Consider the following 20,727-nt stretch of genomic DNA (forward strand, 5'->3'; position numbering starts at 1 on the left):
AAATAACACGATCCTATGCTCTCTGGAGGAGCCCTGGTGGCTCTGTGGTTAAGAATTGGACTACTACACTGAGTCGGCGGTTCAAACCCAGCTGACACTCCTGGGGAGAAAGACATGGTGGGTTCCTTCCATAGGGGTTGGCAGCCCTGGACATGCTCTGGGGCTGTTCTACTCTGTCCTCTGGAGTCACTGGATTAGAATTGAGTTGGTAGCCGCAGGTGTGCGGTTTGGGTGTGTGCATTTTCCTCAGTAACCTTGAAAGGACGGACTGAAAGGTTACTGTCCACCCAGAGGAGCCTCAGAAGAAAGGCCTGGCAATCTACTGCCCCCAAACCAACCCCTGAGCCCCGGGGCACATTCTCTGTCTCACCTGAGCATCCACCCACTGCAGATAGTTAGCGGGGGAGGGTGTCTGGAAAGAAAGAGCGGCGTGGGGGTGGACAGGCTATTGCTGAAAGCACCAGGAGACACCAGTGTTCTGTCTGTGCCGGTGTGGATGAGTCCCTGACTGGCCCTCTGTCACCTCCAGGTTTCTACTCCCTGTCAGTGAAGCACCGCCAGGTAAAGCATTACCGCATCTTCCGCCTGCCCAACAACTGGTACTACATCTCTCCCAGGCTGACCTTCCAGTGCCTGGAGGACCTGGTGAACCACTACTCCGGTAAGCAGCCTGATGCCTCACACACAGGCATCCGGGATCCCTGCTGCGCTCACCCCTCCCCGTTACCCACTCTGTTCTTGTCCGGGACACATCATGCTCATGCACGCTGCCTGGCAAGCTGCCCCAGTCAGCCCTGGTCCGTCCTCTCTCTGTCTCATTCAATAGTGCATGTTCTGCCCGGGCCATGCCCTCTGGGGCTCTGGGGCTATGCTCTGAAAGACCATATGTGTCCCCTTTTGGTTTGTCCAAATGCTGCTCCTCTTCCAAGTCTGACAACATCCTTGAATAAGACTCAGCAGCTGGCATCCTCAGCTCCACTCACCCGCTTCCCTTCCTTAGCCTCATGTCCCAGCCGGGCACGCTCTGGCCTGCCTCCACCGGCCCAGGGTCCAGAGAGGGGCATAAGTGGCCCCAGTTGGCCAAGGCCGGTGGTGCCTCGCTGGCACTGGGCAGCATCAGGAAAGGACAAGTGTGGAATCCAGTTGTGGAGGGGTCTGAAAGCCAGGGTAGGAGTGTGAGTCTTAGCAAGTAGAAAATTGATGGAACTTGCAAATAGCACAGTGGTGAGGGGTTTCCCTGGAAGCCCCAAGTGCCTCTTCTGCCGGGAGCAGCCTGGGGGCTGTGTTTCTCCTTCTGTGAGGCAGACCCTGTGTCTGCAAGTGTGCTTCATGGATGGGGCCCTAGAGCAGAGCCCCTCGTCCAGGTGGTGGCTTGCCCAACAGGCTCTCCTGGCTCTGCCGGACAGGACTACCTTGTGCCTCCTCCAGCCAACTGCTGTGATCAAGGGGTGGAGAGGCCTGGCTTCTACTTCCTTGGGGTCTTGCTGCCTCCAGGCTCTGTGGCCCCAGATCATACCCTCAGCACCTTTCTAGACAGGGTAGTCTTGAGTGGAAGAAACAAAGGGCACTTCAGGGAGGATGGAAAGGAATCCACCGGGCTCTGGTGGGCATGTCTGGCCTTGAAAACTCCTGCTGATGAGAAACAATGGCTACTTGGGAGCGACAGGCCCAAGTTTCCATCCAGGCTGCTGGAGCTGAGGGTGGCCTTGGGCAGGGTCCTGGGGGTGGGGGAAGGGGGAAGCAGGAGGACAGCTCCTGGCAGGGGGCTGGAGGGATTATGACGCAGTGCTAGGCGGCCCCTCCAGCCTGGCATGCTGCAGAGACGAGCTCACCACTGCAGAACATGAAAGAGGAAGGAGCCCTGGAAACCAGCCCCCTTGGGTGATCACAAACAAGTGTGGGCTGTGGTCTTGGTCTTAATGATGCCCATCTGAGAGCTGTGGATGCCATACGTTTTGCATATGCAAAAGCAAACACAAAAGGGAGGTGGCCAGCAGAACCTGTACAAATGGGGAGCCCTGAGGCTCCCAGGCCAGGGCCCCCACATCACCAGGCAGCTACCTGTGCCCTGGGATCGTGCCTGCCACCCAGAAACATATCACTGAATGGTTAGGGACCATTCGAATCTGCACCCCTCTGGGATTCTCCCCGGCCCCTCTTGGACCCCAAGTGGGACACGTGCAGCCAGAGTCTAACCTCCCAGCGATGTTCCAGCTCAGGCAGTGAGGACCCAAGCACAGGTGAGCCTGAGGGAGGGAGGGGGCCCTGGTGTCATATGCATGGCTCTGCATTTAAAGTGAGTGAACGGTAGGGTGGCATCCCATCCCTGAAGGCACTCAGCTGCTAATTGGAAAGTTGGAGTGAAGGTTGAAGTCCATTCTGAGGGGCCGTGGAAGAAAGGTCTGGTCATCCGCTTCTGAAAAATGAGCCACAGGAAACCCTAGGGAGTGGAGTTCTCCTCTGACGCCCTAGGGGCTGCGCTGAGTTGGGGCAGGCCTGATGGCAACAGGCAGGTTGTGGGGTTCTGGCCAGCGAGATGGTTTGGGTGGGATTTCTGCGTCTCTCTCGGAGCAAGCAGATGTGAAAGCCTATGGAGGCACCTGCTACACGCTCACACGCCTGGGTGCTTTTGGTCTCTGCACATGCTTCTCTTTTCAGCCACGTATCTACCTTGTGAAGGAGCCCCAGTTGTACTGCCAGGTAAGCACTGGGCAGCCAACCACAAGGTCGGTGGTTCAAACCCACCTGCAGCTCCAAGGGAGAAAAATGAAGCTGTCTACTACTGACAGTCTCCAAAGCCCTCTACAGGGTTGATGGCAGAAACATGTTCAGGAAGGGCTATCAGGAGTTACATTGCCTGGGCAGGAGACTGAACTAGGTCTGTCTTGAGGCTGCATCTGGCTTTGGCCCCCTCACCACCTCGCGCCCAGCTCCTTCCCATTTCCAGCCCATAGCAGCCAATTCTTTTGGACTCACGTCCAACTAAGCATTCCGTGTGCCTCTCGGCTGCAAGTTCCTGAAGGAGGAGGACGTAGGCTGTTAGGTGGGATGTGTGTGCTTTCAATCCAGCTCGACAATCAAGAAGCATGGATTTTCCTCCAATCTCCCTTCGTCCATGTCTGGCACTCGCACACCTTGGAAGAGACTGGAGATGCCGCGGCTCAGGTCCTCAGAGTAACATGCGTGCACTTCCCAGCAGCCAAGTGAAGACAGAATGGATGGATTTAAATCCTACCCTCTGTGTGCATGGACATCTAGGCTGAACAAGAAGGGACGCGTCTTCCTTCCTGGTCCAGCTTTGTTCTTTGCTTTGTTATCCTCTTTGCTCCGTCCTGGTGCTCCTTTCCTTTCTTGTGCGTGTGTGTGCACGTGTGCGTGCACGCACACACTTTCTTTACTTTTCCTCCTGGCGTTTCCCTCTCTCTCTGTCTCTCCCTCCCTCCCTCTCCTTTCCTTCCCGTCTGATCTTTCCTCCCTCCTTTCTCTCATTTCTTCCTTCCTTCATGCTAGGGCTCCCCTCCCTCATTGGTCCCGTGTGCTCGGCTCACGGATGCTGGGCTAACACCCTCCCTCTGTACTTACTCGAGGGAACCCTGGTGGCCACCAGACCCCAGACGTCTGTTCCTCTTCTTTTGTCTCAATTAAGTAAGGCTTGGGCTTCGCACCGCAATGTTGCCAGCTCACACCCACCCTGTGCTCTGCCCAATGGAATGCTCTGCTCCCACAAAAACATACAGCTGTGGGAACCCCCTAACGGGTGGCTAGGAGTGGGAATTGACTCGGCGAGAGTGGATGTGGTTCTGGTTTGGTGTTTACTTTGGGGAATTGCACTGGACACAGCCAATCTGTGGCCAAAGGCGCGCTGTGTGGGCTGTGGGAGTCTGGGGTCAGGGCAGACTGGGTTCACCTTGGTGTGTGGTGCTAACTGCCCTCCTATGAGCGTAGACCTCATGGGTACCCATTTGGGGGTCTCATTAGCCAGCTCATTCTTCAAACTGTGCAAGAGGACACCACTGCCCAGAGGGCTAAAGGCCATCTCCCACCAGAGGTGGGAGGAATTAAAACGCAAGTTTGGTTCATTCTAAACCTTAAACTCTTGTTTCGCTAAATGCATGGGATGCTGGGGTAGTGAAACAGTCTCTGGGTGGTCCCTGCATGAGCCCATGACTCTCAGCCCGGCCTCAGGATCCCCGTGTGAACAGCCAGCATCCCACCCCCAGCACCAACTACAAGTACACACACTAAATGGGTATCCTTTCCCTGCAGAGGTGGCCGACGGGCTCTGCTGCGTGCTCACCACACCCTGCCTGACGCAGAGCACCACCACCCCCGCCGCTGCCACACGGGCCCCCAGCTCCACTGTCACCCTGCGGCAGAAGACCTTCGACTGGAAGAGAGTGTCCAGGTAGGGTGCTGGGGAGCAGGGGTTCCCTGAGGCCGTGTGAGCACAAACCCTGCATGGGGTCTGCCCTGCTGGGGCACGGGGGTGGATGCCCTGAGCAGGTGGAGACTCGTCTATTCCTAGGGTCCCCAGAAGGCACCCAGGCCTCACACACAGGCAGCTCCAATGCCCTGGGGCCATCGGGTGTGAGCTGCAAGTCCTTCTGGACCCTTGTTGGACCCAGGCGGCGGCACTTCTGACTGCCCTCTAACTGCTGGGTTTGTCACTGCCCAGCGTCACTGTCATTGAGCTGTGAGTCTGTTCAGACTAAGAGCAAGCCTACGGACAGCAGCAGGCAGATCTGCCCGGCCCAGCGCCAGCCAGTCCCCACATGTGACCCTTGTGTTCCACCCTTGCTAGCTGATCCCTATCTGGGAAAGGTCATGGGACCCCTTGGAGCTGCCTGCTCATTATTTCCTGCAAGCCTGTGACAGCCCTGGAATGAAAAGTCTGTCAAGATGGAGATAGCTGGCGTTCCAGGTTTTCAAGGAAACAGAGGTTCAGAGAGGCAAAGCGGTGGGCCCAAGGCCACACAGCCCCCGGATGTAACCCGGATTCGAACCACATGTTAGAGGAATATTGACCACCTTTTTCCTTTCTTTGCTCACTCTCCCATCTCCTCCACTTTCTCCCTTTGCCCACCCCAGCCTGCAGGAGGGGCCCCGTGGCGCAGAGAGCACGCTGGGCGTGGACGAGTCCCTCTTCAGCTACGGCCTGCGCGAGAGCATTGCCTCCTACCTCACCCTGGCGGGGGATGAGGATGCCTCCTTCGACCGGAAGAAGAAAAGCCTCTCCTTGCTGTACAGCGGCAGCAAGCGCAAGAGCGCCTTCTTCTCCTCGGCGCCCTACTTTGAAGACTAGCCCGGGTCCGCCACCACGGGGACCCCTGGAGGACAATGAGCTGGAGAGCTGCAGGGCCTGGGGGCCCTCCTCCAAGGCCAGGGGTCCCTGGGGATTCAGGTTCTCATCTTCTCCACACTGGGACAGAGGACACCCCTCCCTGTGAGGTCACCGCCTTATGACTCCACAGGACACTGTTTCAGGGACCAGCGTGCTGCGCCGGCCTGTGACATGTGATGTGCTTGTCCAGAAACCGCCTGAGCGGCCACCCTCTGCACACACTCCAGAGAACTACTGCCGGAGAAGCCCAGGAAGGTGGCCCTGGAAGAAGGGCAGCCCTGGCAGCTGGGCGGTCTGCATAGGCAAAGGGACCCTGAGCTTTTTGTACCCACCCCCTTGGGGCCTTTGGCACACACTTCTTTGAAAGGAACTCCAGCGACACTAAGCATTAGCCTTCCTTCCACTCTGTTTTGTGAGGCAGTGGAGAGCCCAGCTGGGATGGGAAGGAATTATGGGCACCCGTCACCCCCAACTCCAATCTCTTAGTGGACTCCTGAGACACAATGTCTGTGCCTCCCCGCTTCTGAAGAGGGCAGAGACCAAAGGGAGCTGGGGGAGGCTGCAGGCTGGGGACAGATAGGGTGCCCAGGCATGGGGTGACCTTAATGATGCCCAGCCAGGGCTTAGCAACAGAGAGAGTGCGTGGCAGTGGCTGAGAACCTGGCCTCCAGAAGCCACCCACTATTCACTCATAATTACTCCAGGAAGCACCGTGCAGGGTTCTGTGGGAGATGCCTGGCCCCCCAAACCAACCAGCCAACAGCCCCAACAACTACAAAAGATTATGAAGCCCCACCCCATCAGCGATGTGAACCCACAGAGAGCTGAGGGATATAAAGGGAGGGTTCAGCTCCTGGCTTAGGATAGGGTAGGATGCAGGTTGGGGAGCATCCAGGTGCTCCTATTCCACTGAGTCTTCGGGGTGGGGGGGCAGGGGGTGAGGTGGGTGAGGAAGTGAGAATGGCAGGTATTTGTCGAAATAGAAATGCGTGCGTTCTAGAGAACAGATCCACTTCGTATTTTATTTAAGGGGCCCTGGCAAGGTGGTAGATTGTATGTTGGCTACTAACCTCAAGGTCTGACTTTTGAAGCCACCAGCCAGCCCATGGGAGGAAGATGAGGCTTTCGGCTTCTGGAAAGATTCAAAGTCTCGGAAGCCCACGGGGCTCATTCTACGCTGCACTGTAGGGTCCTTGTGAGTTCACACCTACTCAATGGCCTTGAGAAGGTTTTACCCAGAGAAGGGTCTGGTGTGCAGACAGGGAAATGCTGGGCTGGAGGACAAATTAGGAGAGAGAGCAGCCTCACCCTGGGGTGCACCATTCCCAGCGAGGAGGAGGGCAAAGAGGAGAGGGTGGGTGCCCTCTGCAGCCTTGAGGAAGGGGCTTTTGGAAGAATCGGGGGCCTACGTACCCTGTTTATGGGGGTCTGGGGGGAGGGTGCATGTGGTATTTCTTGTGCCTGCTGGGAGCAGTCTGTCCAGTTCCCATGGACCTGAAGTGAGTGGCTGCTCTCATGGTACAGTATAGACGTTGACATGCGTTTCTGTGTCAGGGGATCCAGTGGGTGCAATCCAAGCAGACACAAGGGGTGCAATCCACAGCTCCCAAATGCCTGTTTGTAAGAGGCCCGTCCGCCTCTGTGGAAGAGTTGAGGGCAGGGAGCAGGCATGACTGTTGGACCCCAGACACTGTGCCCCGACTCTTGTCTTGTGTTCCAATGTGTGTCATGTGACCGGAGCATTGGGGGAGCTCGGGGAGGGATTTCTGTGTGGGAAGCATTTCTCTTTGCTAAATGGTGTATTTATTCCTAATTAAGATAATAAATATGGAACTCTCGGTGTGTGGGAAAGTTTCTTGAGCAGGGTGGTAGTGGGCAGGGCTGCTTATGCAGAAATCCTGCAGGTTTTGAATTTTCAGAAGCCCATGGAAGGGTGGTGGGGGTAGGAGAGGGGAAAGGGGCCCTCCAGGGTCTGCCCAGCTGCCTCCCCTTGAGGGGTCCTGCCGCACCCTAGGAAGAATGGGCTGTGTGTCTGTTCAGACTTGAGGGTGGGCATGTGGGGTGGAGGGAGGGAGAGAACAGGGGAACCATTCAAAGCCATAGTCACGGACACTATACACCCACCCCAATGTAGGAACCCTGGTGGTGTAGTGGGTTACTCCCACTGCTGCTACCTGAAAGGTCAACAGTTCAAAACTACCAGCTGCTCCATGTAGGAAAAATAAGGCTTTCTACTCCCATGAAGAGTTGAAGCTTACAGGGTAGTTCAACCCTGTCCTACAGGGGCCCTGTGAGTCCGCAACGCCTCAATGGCAGAGAGTCTGGTTTGGGTTGACACCCACAGTATTCTTCTGCCTGTCACACCCGGTAGCTGCCTGTGATTTTCTTCTAGAAAGGCCTTTCCTGCAGTGTTTATTCTCACCACCATTGAGTTGATTCCGATTCACTGCACCCCTAAAGGACAGAATAGAACTGCCCTGGTGGGTTTCTAAGGCCTCAAATCTTTATAGGTGTAGAAAGCCTCTTTTTGCTCCCACAGAGCAGCTAGTGGTTTTGAACCACTTACGTTGTGGTTGGCGGGCCAATACATGACCCACTACATCGCCGGGACTCCTTTTTTTAGATGTCTATTAAATACCAGGCACTGCTCTCAGGATAAGGTGTCCTGGTGGCTCAGTGGCTTATGAGGTGGCCTGATAGCCACAAGACCAGCAGTTCAAAACCACCAGGCTCTTCAAGGGAGAAAGATGAGGCTTTCCACTCCCATAGAGATGACAGTCTTGAAACCCACAGGGGCAGTTCTACTCTGTTCCACAGGGTCGCTGCCAGAACTGACTCGAGGGCAGGGAGTTTGGAGAGTAATTTGCTCTCAGAACCAAGGATCCAGGTGTGAAGGGCAGAGGAGGACCCCCCCCCCCCGTGGGGAGCGAGAACAAGGCTCTACTGGGTGGGGCGGGGTGGCACAGTTAGGCAGGAAGCAGGATCCGTGGGCCCTGAGATCCCTGGGGATCCACGGTACCAGGACTGTTCTCCCCTGAAATACAAGAGAAAAAGCGCAGCTGCTTCGTAGTGTTTCTAGACTGTCAGTCTTCCTGGGAACAGTCAACCCATCTTTCTTCTTCTGGCGATCCACAGCCCAGCACTCACCCCACTGAGCGGCTAGGCCTCCTGAAATCACTGCTCAAACCCACTGCCATCGAGTCAATTCCAGCCCACAGTGACACTGTAGGACAGGGTGAAGCTGCCTCTGTAGGCTCCCAAGACTGTAGCGGTTTACGGGAGTAGAAATCCCCGTCTTTCTCCTGCGGAGGGGCTAGTGGCTTCCAACTACTGACCTTGCAGTTAGCAGCCCAACTTGTAACCACTATGCCACCAGGGGCTCCTGCCGAACAAGCACTAGCAGTGGGTACATAGTCTGTTAGTGACGACCTTCTGGGGAAATGAATGCTCCAGGGCTATGGGAAACAGAGGAAAGGCAAATGACCAGGCCAGGCAAAGACTGACAAACGGAAAGGAGCATTCTTTCCAGGTGATGCGGGTGGGCCCCCAGAGAACTAACCAGAGGGTCGGCCCTGACTCACGCACATGGCTGAAGGGATGAAGGGAAGGGCTATCTGCAGGAGGGGGAGCGCAGCACAAGGAGACCGAGGCAGGGAGGACACTGGGAGGAGGCACGCCCTGGTGAAGGGCAAGCCAGGTCAATCCTACCCCACACCCACCTGCAGCATCAGCATACCTGCAGTGATGGTCAGGCTGAGACGTAGGCCAGTGGGGACAAACTACAACCGTGAAGACTGGACAGGCTGGACAGGGACGGTTCTGCAGATGTAGTTATACGAGCCACAAGCATAACAGCCAATACAGTACAGCAAGGGGGCAAAGTGTTGAACGCATCTGCGTTGTAGCGAACATCTTGTGGGAAGGGGTCCCTGGGACTGGGGGTTCAGGACCCATCTCCGGGCCTTCAAAGTCGATGAGCACAATGTTAGTTTTTTGGGGTGGTTACCTCAGGGCTTGCTTGGCGGTGCTGAAAAGAATTCACACAGCTGAAGCACGGTTGTAATCTAAGTGACCTTTATGAGGAAAAGTGAAGTTTTGGGTTTTATAGTCTTAACATTACCACGCCATTTCTCAAAAGTGCACAGGCTGTGTGGAGACCGCACGAGGTTCACGACTGAAAGACCACATGGAAAGAATCAGGAACAGGAGCACAAAAACCACACTTGTGGAACCAGGAAATCCCAGGGGCCAAGAGAGAGAGGCCTGAAAGGGATCACTCGTATTCCCAGATGCAGGAGAGAGTCCCACCCATCCGTCTGCCAAACTCACCTGAAAGAGAAAGCTAAGGAGCCTGTGGCCTGCTTTTATCCCCTCCCAGCCGAGTTTAGGCGCATCTGTGGGATGTCATGTTGTTGGTGCCTAAGGCGGGCGTGCCCAGGTTGGCTTCCGCCTGGACCTAGGGGGCTTGTGTCTGAGCATGCTCAGTTCCGGGTACCTGGTTTATTTCCAGATAGGTACACATGTGAACCATTAGATGGTCTTAAGACCAGTGTTTCTTCGGCACCTTGATAGATAAGCGTGCTGCTGAAAACCTGGCCTCAAACCCACAGCCATCTTTGCACTAGGACAGGCTGTGGTACAAGCCCTGAGTTTAAAGGAAGCTCAGAGGCCGTGCCTGTCCATCCATCTTAACAATACCTCCTGAGGTTTCCTTTGGCATCTAAGCCACGCTTCCATGGGCATGGCCATGGCCTACCTAAACTGCTCACCTGCTTGGTCTCTTCCAGAAGTCATCAGACTACTGATGACACTGAGCCAAGGCTGCCAATCCCAGGATCACCCAGGCCTGGTCTACCTCAACCCCACCCACCATTGTCCCCTACATGGATGACAACAACCCCCCCTCAACAGAGTAGGAAGGGTGTGGACCCAAAGCCCCACTTCGGAGACTCTCTCCACCCAGTATCCCCAAAGATACTGGAGTGACCATCTTTAGTCTCAAGCACCATGCAGCCCGCCGTGGCCTTGTATGCTTTCCGGAAGCAGCGTGTACTTTTTAAGGCTAGAGTGCCTGAACCGTTCCTTTCTCTCATGAAAGTCGCCTGGATTTTGCCAAAAAGTGCTTCTGCCGCGGAGTTCTGTCAGTGCTGCGAAGTAAGAACAGAGGTCAACCGTCCCAGAAACCAAACAATAACACAGTCCACCAAGACAATAGTCTACTTCCTGCTGTAGTCAATAGCAACTGCCATCTTCAACATCTCTCCTTAATGTGATTGAAAAATGGCATTGTACCGTGTGTGAAATACATTCCAGTGAAGCTTCTGTGAAAATTCTCTGAGTGGCTATTTAAAGTGGATCTACTGGGTGCTCTCCATCTAGAGCCAAGAAAAGGGAAGGAATTCAAAGGTGCATGGAAACAATTAGTCCCAAAGGTTCAATGGACCATGCAAACCTCTGCACCCACAACCCTGAGACCAGAAAGAGCTCGATAGTGCCCACCACCACTGCAGACCTCTCCGGAAGCAATCACAAGCAGGGGCCCAGGAGTGGGAGAGGAATGTGGAACAAAACTAAAATTAAGTAAAACAACCACCCTTACAGATTTGGTAGAGACTAGAGGAAGCCCTGGAGCTAGGGCTCTTAGGACACTCCCCATACCCGCCCCTTTCAAGCCTAGACCTGAACTTGCTCCCAAGGCTCAACTCTCAAACAAACAACAGAAGGCTCACAGGGTGAACAGAACAGCAGTGGGGTGCGAAGTCCTTGGGTCAGCCAGCGCTAAGAGATCAGACAGGCACCATTTGTCCAGGGATAAGGCTCAGAGGGCAGAAAGAGAGAGGAAATCAGGATGGATGGGAGCGGTGGACACAGGGCGGAAGGGAAAAGAGAGCTAGCACACGGCGGAGCCTGCAGCGAAGACCACAAAACACAACGTGGGGTACTTATTAGTGAGTGGAACATCGATTTACCCTGTGACTTTCCCCAAACCACAACAACAAAGTATATAAAAACAAAAGCTAAACCCACTGCCTTTGAGACGATTCCAGCTCATATGGCCCTCTAGGGTCTAACAGCACCGCCCTTGTCCTGCCGTGTCCCTCCCTCTTCCTTGTCCCTTTCTGACCTTCCTCCCCAGACAGACGCTCTCCTGAGCTCTCCCGTGCGTGGCTGCTCTGAGGATCTTCTGAAGCTGTAACCTTTACGGAAGCAGATTGCCACTTCTCTCACCCACAGAGCAACCTGTGGGCTTGAACTTCAGACCTTCTGGTTAGCAGCAGAGGGCTTAACCCTGTGGCACCAGGGTTTCTTGGGCCAAACAAATGGATCATGAATCACCAACACATCACGGGAGTCTCTCCTGCCTGTTGGTCCAACAGTTCTGGTCCCAAACTTGGTGAAAAGACTTCCGATTTAATGCGAGATTAAAGTACCCTCTCTCATGGCCCCGCTTTGGTGGGTGTAGCAAACAGGTAGATGCAGTTGTAGCTCTCTCCATTCAAAACCCTTCCACAAACACCCCCACGGCGGCGGGGAGAAGGTGTCAGCGCGGCCCCCCAGAGATGAGAACAGATGGGAGGGTTTATTTTTAAGCCTCTGCCATGTGCTAAGACAGATGACATTTTAAAAATTCCCTCAGATGCCCAAGGCCTCGGAATGAAGTTTTTGGAGCGAGGTCTGGGTGTCCCCTGGGTCCTGGTGAGTGGCTGGTTCCTGCTGGGGCCTTGGAGCAGGAAGCTCTGTGTTCCCCCTGGCACCTTGTCCCCGCAAGGGAAGTTGCAGCTTTATGTCTGCAGCTAGGACCAGTGAGGCCTTTGTGTGCAGACATGGGGTTGGCTTTTTCAGTGTTATCAGTTACATTAACTAAGTCAAACTTGGTCATGGGTGCGTGCTGGGCCCTTCTGAGGGGCGTTTTATAAAGGAGCAGACCAGAAGACCACCGGGGGCTGCAGCAGCTGAGAGAGATCCTCGTTGGAGGGGACGGAGGGCATGGCCCTGCTGCCACTGGGCTCCTGGCTTCCAGCCTTGAGCACATGTTAGAACATGGTCACCTGTTCCCTCTAGGCACCACTGCCTGTGAGTGGCCCCAGGAACAAAGGCTCTTTGTGTCAGAACTCCTGCCGCTAAGGAGAACTCCCTTCAGAGGGGGCAGCTTCAGGGAGGTACAGGGCATAAGTCACTACGCCATGGAAACCCTTAGTAGGTATTGTGGCCAATTCCACCATCTAGCAACACCACCGGGCACAGACTTGATGAAATAAGGAGTCAGTCGCCGTCAAAACAATGTCACAGCATGGCTTGTGCTGGGACCAACTGGGTTATTCCATTGTCACCATCACCATCAGCATTACCATCATCTTCATCTTCATCATCCCAAAAGTATGATCATTGTCCCAACAGTATCATCATCACCATCATCATCGTCATCATCATCATCATCGTTGTCCCAACATTATCACCATCACCTCAAAGGGACTCCCCACCAGCCTGGCTGGCTTCACTCCCCAGTCAAGTGCTAAGTGGACCAGTAACAAGGAAGGAGGGGCCTGTGAGCTTAAAGTCACCCAACACTGCTACCAGAGGAAAGGCCACCAGCAGCAAGGACGCCGGGGCCCAACCCGGAGTGAGGGACATGGCCAAGCGCAAACACTGAGGCCACAGGGGAAGTGACACTGGGGAGTAGACATGGTGATCTGGCTTTCATTCTTGTCCCCTTCAGAAGACCTGTCCAGGGCAGGTCAGATCTCCTCCTCCACCAGCAAGCTTCACAGCCCGGGCTCCAGGCCCCTCTTACTGTCTGGAGACAAGGGGTCGATGGAAGGCCACACCGAGTGGTCCTGAATGAACGACTTGGGAGAACAGAGCCCCTTCTCCAGCTAGAGCGGAGGTCCCTTTAGCAGTGAGCGGGACGGGGTTCGGCAGCCCTGCCGTGCCCACGTGGAAAGATGGTCACAGCAGAAACCACACGCAGGGTAAATGTTCATCAAAACCCAAGCAATTCAAGGCAGGTGGCCTCGGGAGACGAGGAGAGCCACCTTCTGGGCTGGTACCCAGTCACTCACCATCAGCACTGCCCTCTGGAAGAGTCTGTCCTTCAAGGCTCTTGGGGTGAGAAGGTGGATGCCAGCCACGTCGGCCCCGCCTCGGTCTGCCGCCAGAGTCACACGCCGAGGGTCCCCACCGAATGCTCCGATATGGGTCTGTACCCAGGTCAGCACCGCCACCTGGTCCATCAGGCCCCAGTTTCCGTTCCCTTCACCGGGCCCTTCAAAGAGGAGGAGAACCTGTGCTAGTGATGTCTAATAATCCCGTTCCACCCCGGGTCTGGGTTCCACAGGAGTGTGAGCGCCCCCCGGCTCTTCCCCCGGACAGGTCAGTGTTGTTTCCAAACTCCGGATGGGACCGTGGGAAGAATGTGGACTTCAGTCACTTGCATTCTAGTCTCAGCCTTTGCTGCCTGGGAGACCCGGGCCCTGTCAGCCCTGCTGGGTGCCGGCTCTCCTGGGGGGAAAAGAGGCACGGTCTCTGTGGCCAAGGTAGGAGCTCAGATGGCAGGTGGTGCAGGCTCAGTAGCACTCTGCCTGGCCCAGTCAGTGGGAAGGAGATAGCACCCCACCCCATCCCACTCTCCAGCCCAGTGCCTCTGTCCCCTATGGCCGGGACTGCTCAACTCCGGAGTCCCTTCCTTCCACATGGGAGTCCACGGGGACCTCCCAATAGCCATCGGCCAGGATGAGCTGCTTCCTTCCTTTATTGACTCAGTAAATACGTGTTGAGAGCTTGTGTTTTCTAATGGAACAATTCAGACACAAAGTCATAGAAACAGGCCCTTCTCCTGAATTGCTTGGACCCTGCATGTCCTCATCTCTGTGATTGACCTCCAAGTTCAAGTGGTCCCCCCTTCCCATTCCACTTCCCCAAACCCTGAGATGCAGTCCACCTCTTTTCTGTCTGCCCCAGGGAATGTCATCAGAGCCCGTGGCTCCAGTTGCCACCAACGTGCTGATACCCGTGGGTGTGTGTGCCCACCTCTAGGTCCCTCACGGTCCTCCACGCAGCCAACAGCCATCTGGAGTGGAAACTGAGCCCCACGCCCAAGTTGAACTTCCAACCAGTGGCATTTCATGGGTGATATCTCCCTCAGCCTGTTATGCTCCAGTGCTATGTGATACCACAGTGCTGGAAGATAGGTCACTGGTGGTTTAAATAGGAGCAGGGCCTTCCTCAGCAGTTCCTGTGGAGCTTCCACACCAAGACGGACTAAGAAGAAATGCCTGGCAGGCTAATTGGGAGGCTCGCCAAGGAAAGCCCTCGAGAGGGCAACAGAAGACTGTCTGGGCCAGTGTTGGGAGAGGGGCACAGAGGAGGGCCCCTAGAAACGCACAGAGGCCACACTGTGATCAGGACGCAGACAGGCCATGGTCCACCTGCTGCACGGGAGATCTCTGTGAGTTAGAATATTCCAGGGACACCTTGCCCCAAACCAGGGTGATACCAGGCCTCCCTCCCTCTGTCATCCGAAGGTATCGTTCGTCAGCCTTTCTAAAGGGAATAGACCAGAGCCTGGCACAGAGGGGGCTTCATTAAACAGAGGGAGAGACTGTTAACGTGCCAGCCTCTTCTCCCAACTGCTGCAGGTGGGCGGTGCCTGGGCAGCCCAGCACTCCAGAGGACGCTAGGCCTGGGGTTCCCATGGGTCCTGCAGGGAGGGTGCCAGCGCTCAGGTGACGGTGTGGTGACTGCAGCACATGTGGAATTTCTGTGTCCACCAGGCAAGGTGCCCCTCCTCTGTCCTCAAGCCCTGTGGGAGCTGCCAAGCTGTCTACCCCACTCAGGTTGCCACGGCCCCAGTGCCCCTCGCTGTACTGCTCTACCCAAGAGGGAAGGAGGGTCGCCGTGGTGGTGGACACGGGCTCCTATCGCCCACCTGACCCCTTGCTTCCTTCTGAGGAGAGAATCCCCCACGCCCAGCCACAGGGACCAGTGAACTTGCCCCTGGCTGCAACCATGGGCTCACACCCACGACTGTGAGGATGGTGAGCCAGGGCCGCGCGGTGCTTGCTCAGGCTGCCCTGCCGGCCACGGAACGAGTTTCCAGGAGATGGATGGACTCTCCATCAGGCCGGAGTCCGAGGGTGAAATCCTGCCACCGCCCCCACAGGGGCGGGCACCACAGGGAACTTGGCTCGCCTCTGTCTAGCAATGGCCTCATGGTAAGCCAGAGGGTCAGTGTGTCTGGCCAGAAGGACGGGCTCTGGATGTCCCCCATGTCTGTCAGAGGGAGGGGGGCCATCCATCCTGTGTTTGGCAAGAAGGGTGACAGCCCAGGCCCCCAAAGAGGGGAACAGAGTTGCATGTGAACCCAGCTCTATCCTCTGTGCGAAGCTTTCCCAAACTTCCGTTTTCACGTGTGCCCCACATGGGCCTGCGAGAGGCCACAGTCATTTTCCTCACCACCCACGTGAGAAAGGCGAGGTCCAGAAGGTCCCAGAGGGACCGGAGGCCACACAGCGAGAGAGAGAGGTAGGGAAGTGGGGAAGGAGGGCCAGGAAGACCCTCGGGTCCGTCTCACTCTCTAGCAGCCAACACCGAAATCAAGCACCCCCCTGCAGCCCCCTGTCACATCTGCTGACCACGCGGACATCTCATCTTTGGCCTGTATGGCTCCTCCTCCCCATGCCACCAACTCTTCCTGGAGCTTCCTTGAAGTCCCACCTCTGGTCTTCTGCTCAAGCTGAACGCCCCCCAGCCCCTCACCCACCGTCCAGCCCTTTCCTTCATCTCAGTTCTCACCCGCCGAGCCTGCTAGAGCTTCTCCCAGAAAATATGCCAGGTTCCAAATGAGATGTTTGTAAAAAAGAGAGTCGTCCCTGGCCAGCTCAGACCACTTCTGACTGCGCCCCCCTCCCAATACCTCTGCAGGTGGGGGACCCTCATCCTCATGGTGCAGAGGGGAAACAGGCACTCAGAGAGGCAGAGCCATAGGACAGCAGGGTGGGCAGTGGGCTTCAGATGGGGAGTTGGCTGTGCCCAGGCCCTCCTGTAACTGCTCCGGGGGATGCAGACGTGGATGTTTGCACTGATCCCCGGCTCACTGCCTGAATCAGCGGTTCATGACTAGAGACAGGGCAGGTTGGTCTCCAGAGGTGGCTGGAGGGCAGAGCAGGTGGGACGGAACTATCTTGCCTCACGCCCGGGGGGGGGTGGCTTCCTGTGGGCAGTAGGGCTGCTCCCCAAGCCTCTTTGCTCTCCAGGTGGAGGGGAGCCCTGGGAAAGCCTGGCTGTGCTGTCTCCTCACCATACAACCGCGACCACCTTATGGCCACCTGAACCTCCGTGGGCCTCCGTGTCCTCTTCTAAGTCTCTCCATCCAGTCTGCAAGCTTTGCAGGGCAAGCTCCAGACAGAACAGTGCTCAGCCAGTGTCCCTGCTGATTACCCCCCAGGTTGTCCACTGCTGGGCAGGTGGAGGGCAGTTCCGGTCGGCCATCCACACTGTTGCCAGAACTCACCGGAACTCAGAAAGCCAAAGATGCCCACTCGGTAGCTGGCAGTGACCACGATGAGGTTTCCCACAGCGGCCAGGAAGGAGCCGTCGCTGGCTGGCTGTGCCCGTCTCTCCGAGCCCTCAGGGGTGTTATGGAAGAAGACCAACGCAGGGGCACGGGGGGCCTGGGGAGCGGAGGAATGCTGCGGTTAGAGGTGGGCCCACTTCAACTGCAGAGCTCAGGGTGCAAGCTTCCCAGACAGGGTTTCGCCCGCCTCACTCTTCCTTTCCCTCCACCCTGTACCTGTACCTGTGTCCTCCACCCCCTCAATTTCACTCAGTCCAAAGCTTGCGGCAAACACAGTGACAAACGTGTCCAAAGCCCCCCCTCAGGGCACACCGCACAGTTCTGACACCCGGTCACCAGGGTTCCTCTGTGACCCATGAACCAAGCCAACACTCCTTGAGTCCATTCAGCCCATAGTGGCCCTTTATAGGGTTCCGAAGACACATCTTTATGAGAGTGAAAAGTCTCATCTGTCTCCTGGGGGGCAGCGGTGGATTTGAATGGCTGATCTGGTACTCCCCTCCCCCCCAACACACACCTCCCTGGGACTTCCCTCTCCCATGAGCCACGGCTAGCGGAACTTGTGGTCCTCTAAAGGCTAAAAAAAGTGCCATTTCCCATGACCTGGCTTCCTCTGCCTTAACCCAGCACTGACAAAAGAGCTTTTACAGATGTGTCAGGCGACCATAGCTGCTTCCTAACACCTACCTACAAGAGTCTGGCCCACAGTAGTGCCTTTGTCAATGGGATGGAAGACTGACACCCATCAGGGTGGGAGCGGGCTTGGTGGAGCTAAGAGAGCCCTACAACCTCAGAAGCCAGTGGGAATCCAGATGGGGGTGGGGGAAGGCAGTGTGGCCCGAGGAGGCCCTAGAGGAGGAGAGAGGTGAGGTTGGCAGACTTCCAATAGCCATGAGTTGAGAGCACTTCCCTCTGGGGCTCAGTACTCACTTTACCCTCAGGGATAAGGGCTCAGTACTCACTTCACCATCAGGGATGAGGGCTCAGTATTCATCCTGAACCCTCAGGGATGAAGGCTCAATACTCACTTTACCCTCAGGAGTGAGGGCTCAGTACTCACTTCACCCTCAGGAGTGAGGGCTCAGTACTCACTTCACCCTCAGGGATGAGGGCTCAGTACTCGCCCTGAACCCTCAGGGATAAAGGCTCAGTACTCACCGCACCCTCAGGAACAAACACGTTGAGGTACAAGCAGTCCTCGCTGACTCCAAGAGGCATGGGTGTCTTGGCTCCCGGCTGCCAGCAGCTGGCCCTGCAGGTACAAACCATCTGACTTCCAGGAGACACTGCCCCACGGAGAGTCCCCATGCACCACCGAGGCCACGGCCCACATGCAGTGAGAATGCCCAGCGAGAAGCTGCCAACCCAAGACTAGGCTGCTGACTCGATGGCCCAAGAAAGAGAAGGGACAATGGTGCCACTCAGGAGCTTGGCAGCCATCACCACCCCTTGCCTGGGGACTTCATGAGCCTCCTAGCTCTTCGTGTATCTGCCCAGGGGCCTGGGCCTGCCCAGCAGCAGAGGGTCTCGGGCAGTCTGAATATGCTGCAGCAGAAAAACGCAAATGTTTCCCTCCAATGCTGGCCATTGGCAGTGCGTGCCTGTGTGCCTGTGCAGAGATGGGCAAAATTGAGGATGGGTAGTGATGGCGGTGGGGGTGGGAGGTGGGAAAACTGGATTTGTTTTCCCATCTTTTCCTTCTTTTGAAGAAATTCCTTTCCATGTGTGCCTTCATCAGGGTTTCAAACAATGAGAAAATGAGTCCTGGTGGTCCCGTACTTAAGCCCTTGACTGCTAACCCAAAGGTCAGTGGTTCGAAGCCAGCAGCTGCTCCACAGGAGAAAGGAGACTTGGCTGCATAGAGAGTTGCAGCCACAGAAACCCGCAGTTCTCTCTCAATCCAAGTTCACTGCCATCAAGTCAGGTGCGGTGCCTGACCTACATAGCGAGTGCCCCTCCTTCGGGCTTGGCCTCCGCAAACACCCCGTGTGGCCTCTCCCAGGCTTCCCGTGATGCAGCTCCTCAGGGGACACTGAAAGGCTTGTGTGGAGCTCAGCAGGGGTCCCTGAGTCACACACAGTCCCCCTGTCCCCTCAGAGTTCACAACAAGTAAGTCACAGGCTCTGGGTATCTAACTGGTGGGGCACGTGGTGCTCTGTAACACGCCCTTCCTCTACCCCCTCCCCTCCTCTCTCAAGATGCCACTCCACCTAGAAGACATTGCTTTGCTCTGGAACCTCCCTCTCAGCAGTCCTGGCCACCAGAGGCCTCGCTGACCCCTTACCGTGGCTCGGTGGCATCCCAGGAACCGGTCCAGTTCAAGGGCCTGGGGGCCCGGAAGCGGCCTTCTGCCAGGGGCGGGGCAGCATACGGCACCCCAAGAAACTGGTCCACCTGCTTCCACGCAGTGCCCACCTTGATGGCGTGGGACCTGCCCATCAGCTGGCCGTGGATGGCCAGGGGCACAGAAGGTGCAGTAGCTGCAGAGCGGAGCGGAGAGATACCTGTCGGGAGGGGAAATGAGGGTGAGAGGCACAGGTGAGAGAGGCAGCGATGGGTGCTTGGCTCCCAGGTATCTGGATAAGCTTCAGACATTCTCTCTCTCACACTTTGAAAATGTTAGTAATTCATTCAGGCCCTAATAACTTATGTCCAGCCAATGTGAGATGTTAATGATGATGGTCAATCCAACCAGCCCGTCAAGTCAACACTCATTCCTAGGGACCACGAGACAGCGCACAGCAGCTCTCCCAGGTGGGTCTCCAGAGGGTGTGGAAGCACGCAGCCTCATTTTCTCCCATGAAGGGGCTGGTGGGCTCGCACCACTGACCTGGCATTCAGCAGCTCAACCACTGGGGCTCCTTCACGTTATGTGCAAAGCACCCCTCTAAGCCCTACACCCTGTACCCTCTCAGTCACTCATCCCAGCTGGCCTGGAGGGGGACACTGACCCAGGCCCACTGCTCCTCACCCAGAACCTGGGACCAGAGACCCTTCACAGTAGTCAGAACTGCCTGGGGGGCTTGTGTTCCGCCTGGTGGTGGTGTACTGGTTCAGTCAAATGGTTACTACCGCTAAGGTCAGCAGTTTGAAACCACCAGCCGGTCCTCAGGAGAAAGATGAGACTTTCTGCTCCCGTACAGAGTCACAGCCTTGGAAATGCACAGGGGAAGTTCCACCCTGTCCTGTAGGGTCGCTACGAGTCGGAACTGACTCGATGGCAGTGAACGGAAATGGGGTTTTCTCTGAGCGGAGTCCACCCTCCATCCTCCCGGGAAGACTGGGGCAGAGCCATCAGCAAACGCTCCATTATCTCTCGGCTGAGATGTGAGGGGTGGGGGCAGGGTTACTAAGAAGGAGAAGCGCAGACTGCCTTTTCTCAGTCACTTCAGGTAAGTCTCGGATACCACGTGAGCTGGCTGCAGACGGGCAAACCCCATTCGGTGGTCCCAGAGTTTGGTGGGTTTCAGAATGGCACACCGGCTGCTGAGGCTCTATTTGCATCTCACTGATGAAGTCTGGGGGGACACCAAAGGTGGGTGGTGGTTCTGCTAAGCCCTCCAAACTGCATCTTTCTCACGTGTGCCCTGGGGCCCCTGCCTGCAAAGTAAGCTATGAGCAGGGGGGGGGGGGTCCGTGCTCCCAAAGGCCTCCCACCCTCACCCTCCCTCTTGAAATTCTAATCACCAGCTACACATATCAGCTTCTCTATAGCTATCTTATCTCCCCTGTCACAGCCCCATTCATTTAGTCAATAGATGCTTTGTCTGTGGCCCAGGCTCTGTGCCCAGCGCTTCCAGGGCGTGGATTCCCC

At 56.2% G+C, this 20,727-nt stretch overlaps 2 protein-coding genes across 3 annotated transcripts in view; one reads left to right on the top strand and one right to left on the bottom strand.

Moving 5' to 3' along the window:
• The window catches only part of SLA (Src like adaptor), a 54,588-nt gene extending 47,445 nt beyond the window's left edge, over positions 1-7,143 (top strand). For both annotated transcript variants that reach the window (XM_075549237.1, XM_075549235.1), the window contains 3 exons: positions 530-661; positions 4,267-4,405; positions 5,089-7,143. In XM_075549237.1, coding sequence (XP_075405352.1) covers positions 530-661; positions 4,267-4,405; positions 5,089-5,302 — 485 coding nt within the window. In that variant the 3' untranslated portion in view covers positions 5,303-7,143. The remainder of the gene's footprint in view (positions 1-529; positions 662-4,266; positions 4,406-5,088) is intronic.
• TG (thyroglobulin) overlaps positions 1-20,727 on the bottom strand; it is a 179,896-nt gene that overhangs the window by 63,884 nt on the left and 95,285 nt on the right. Inside the window, exons 38-41 of the mRNA XM_075549234.1 lie at positions 19,198-19,417; positions 18,072-18,165; positions 16,851-17,010; positions 13,402-13,604 (exon numbers count right to left, since the gene is read on the bottom strand). Of these exons, the coding sequence (XP_075405349.1) occupies positions 13,402-13,604; positions 16,851-17,010; positions 18,072-18,165; positions 19,198-19,417 (677 nt within the window). The remainder of the gene's footprint in view (positions 1-13,401; positions 13,605-16,850; positions 17,011-18,071; positions 18,166-19,197; positions 19,418-20,727) is intronic.

Source organism: Tenrec ecaudatus, chromosome 5 (assembly GCF_050624435.1).
Source record: "Tenrec ecaudatus isolate mTenEca1 chromosome 5, mTenEca1.hap1, whole genome shotgun sequence".
Classification (NCBI taxonomy): domain Eukaryota; kingdom Metazoa; phylum Chordata; class Mammalia; order Afrosoricida; family Tenrecidae; genus Tenrec; species Tenrec ecaudatus.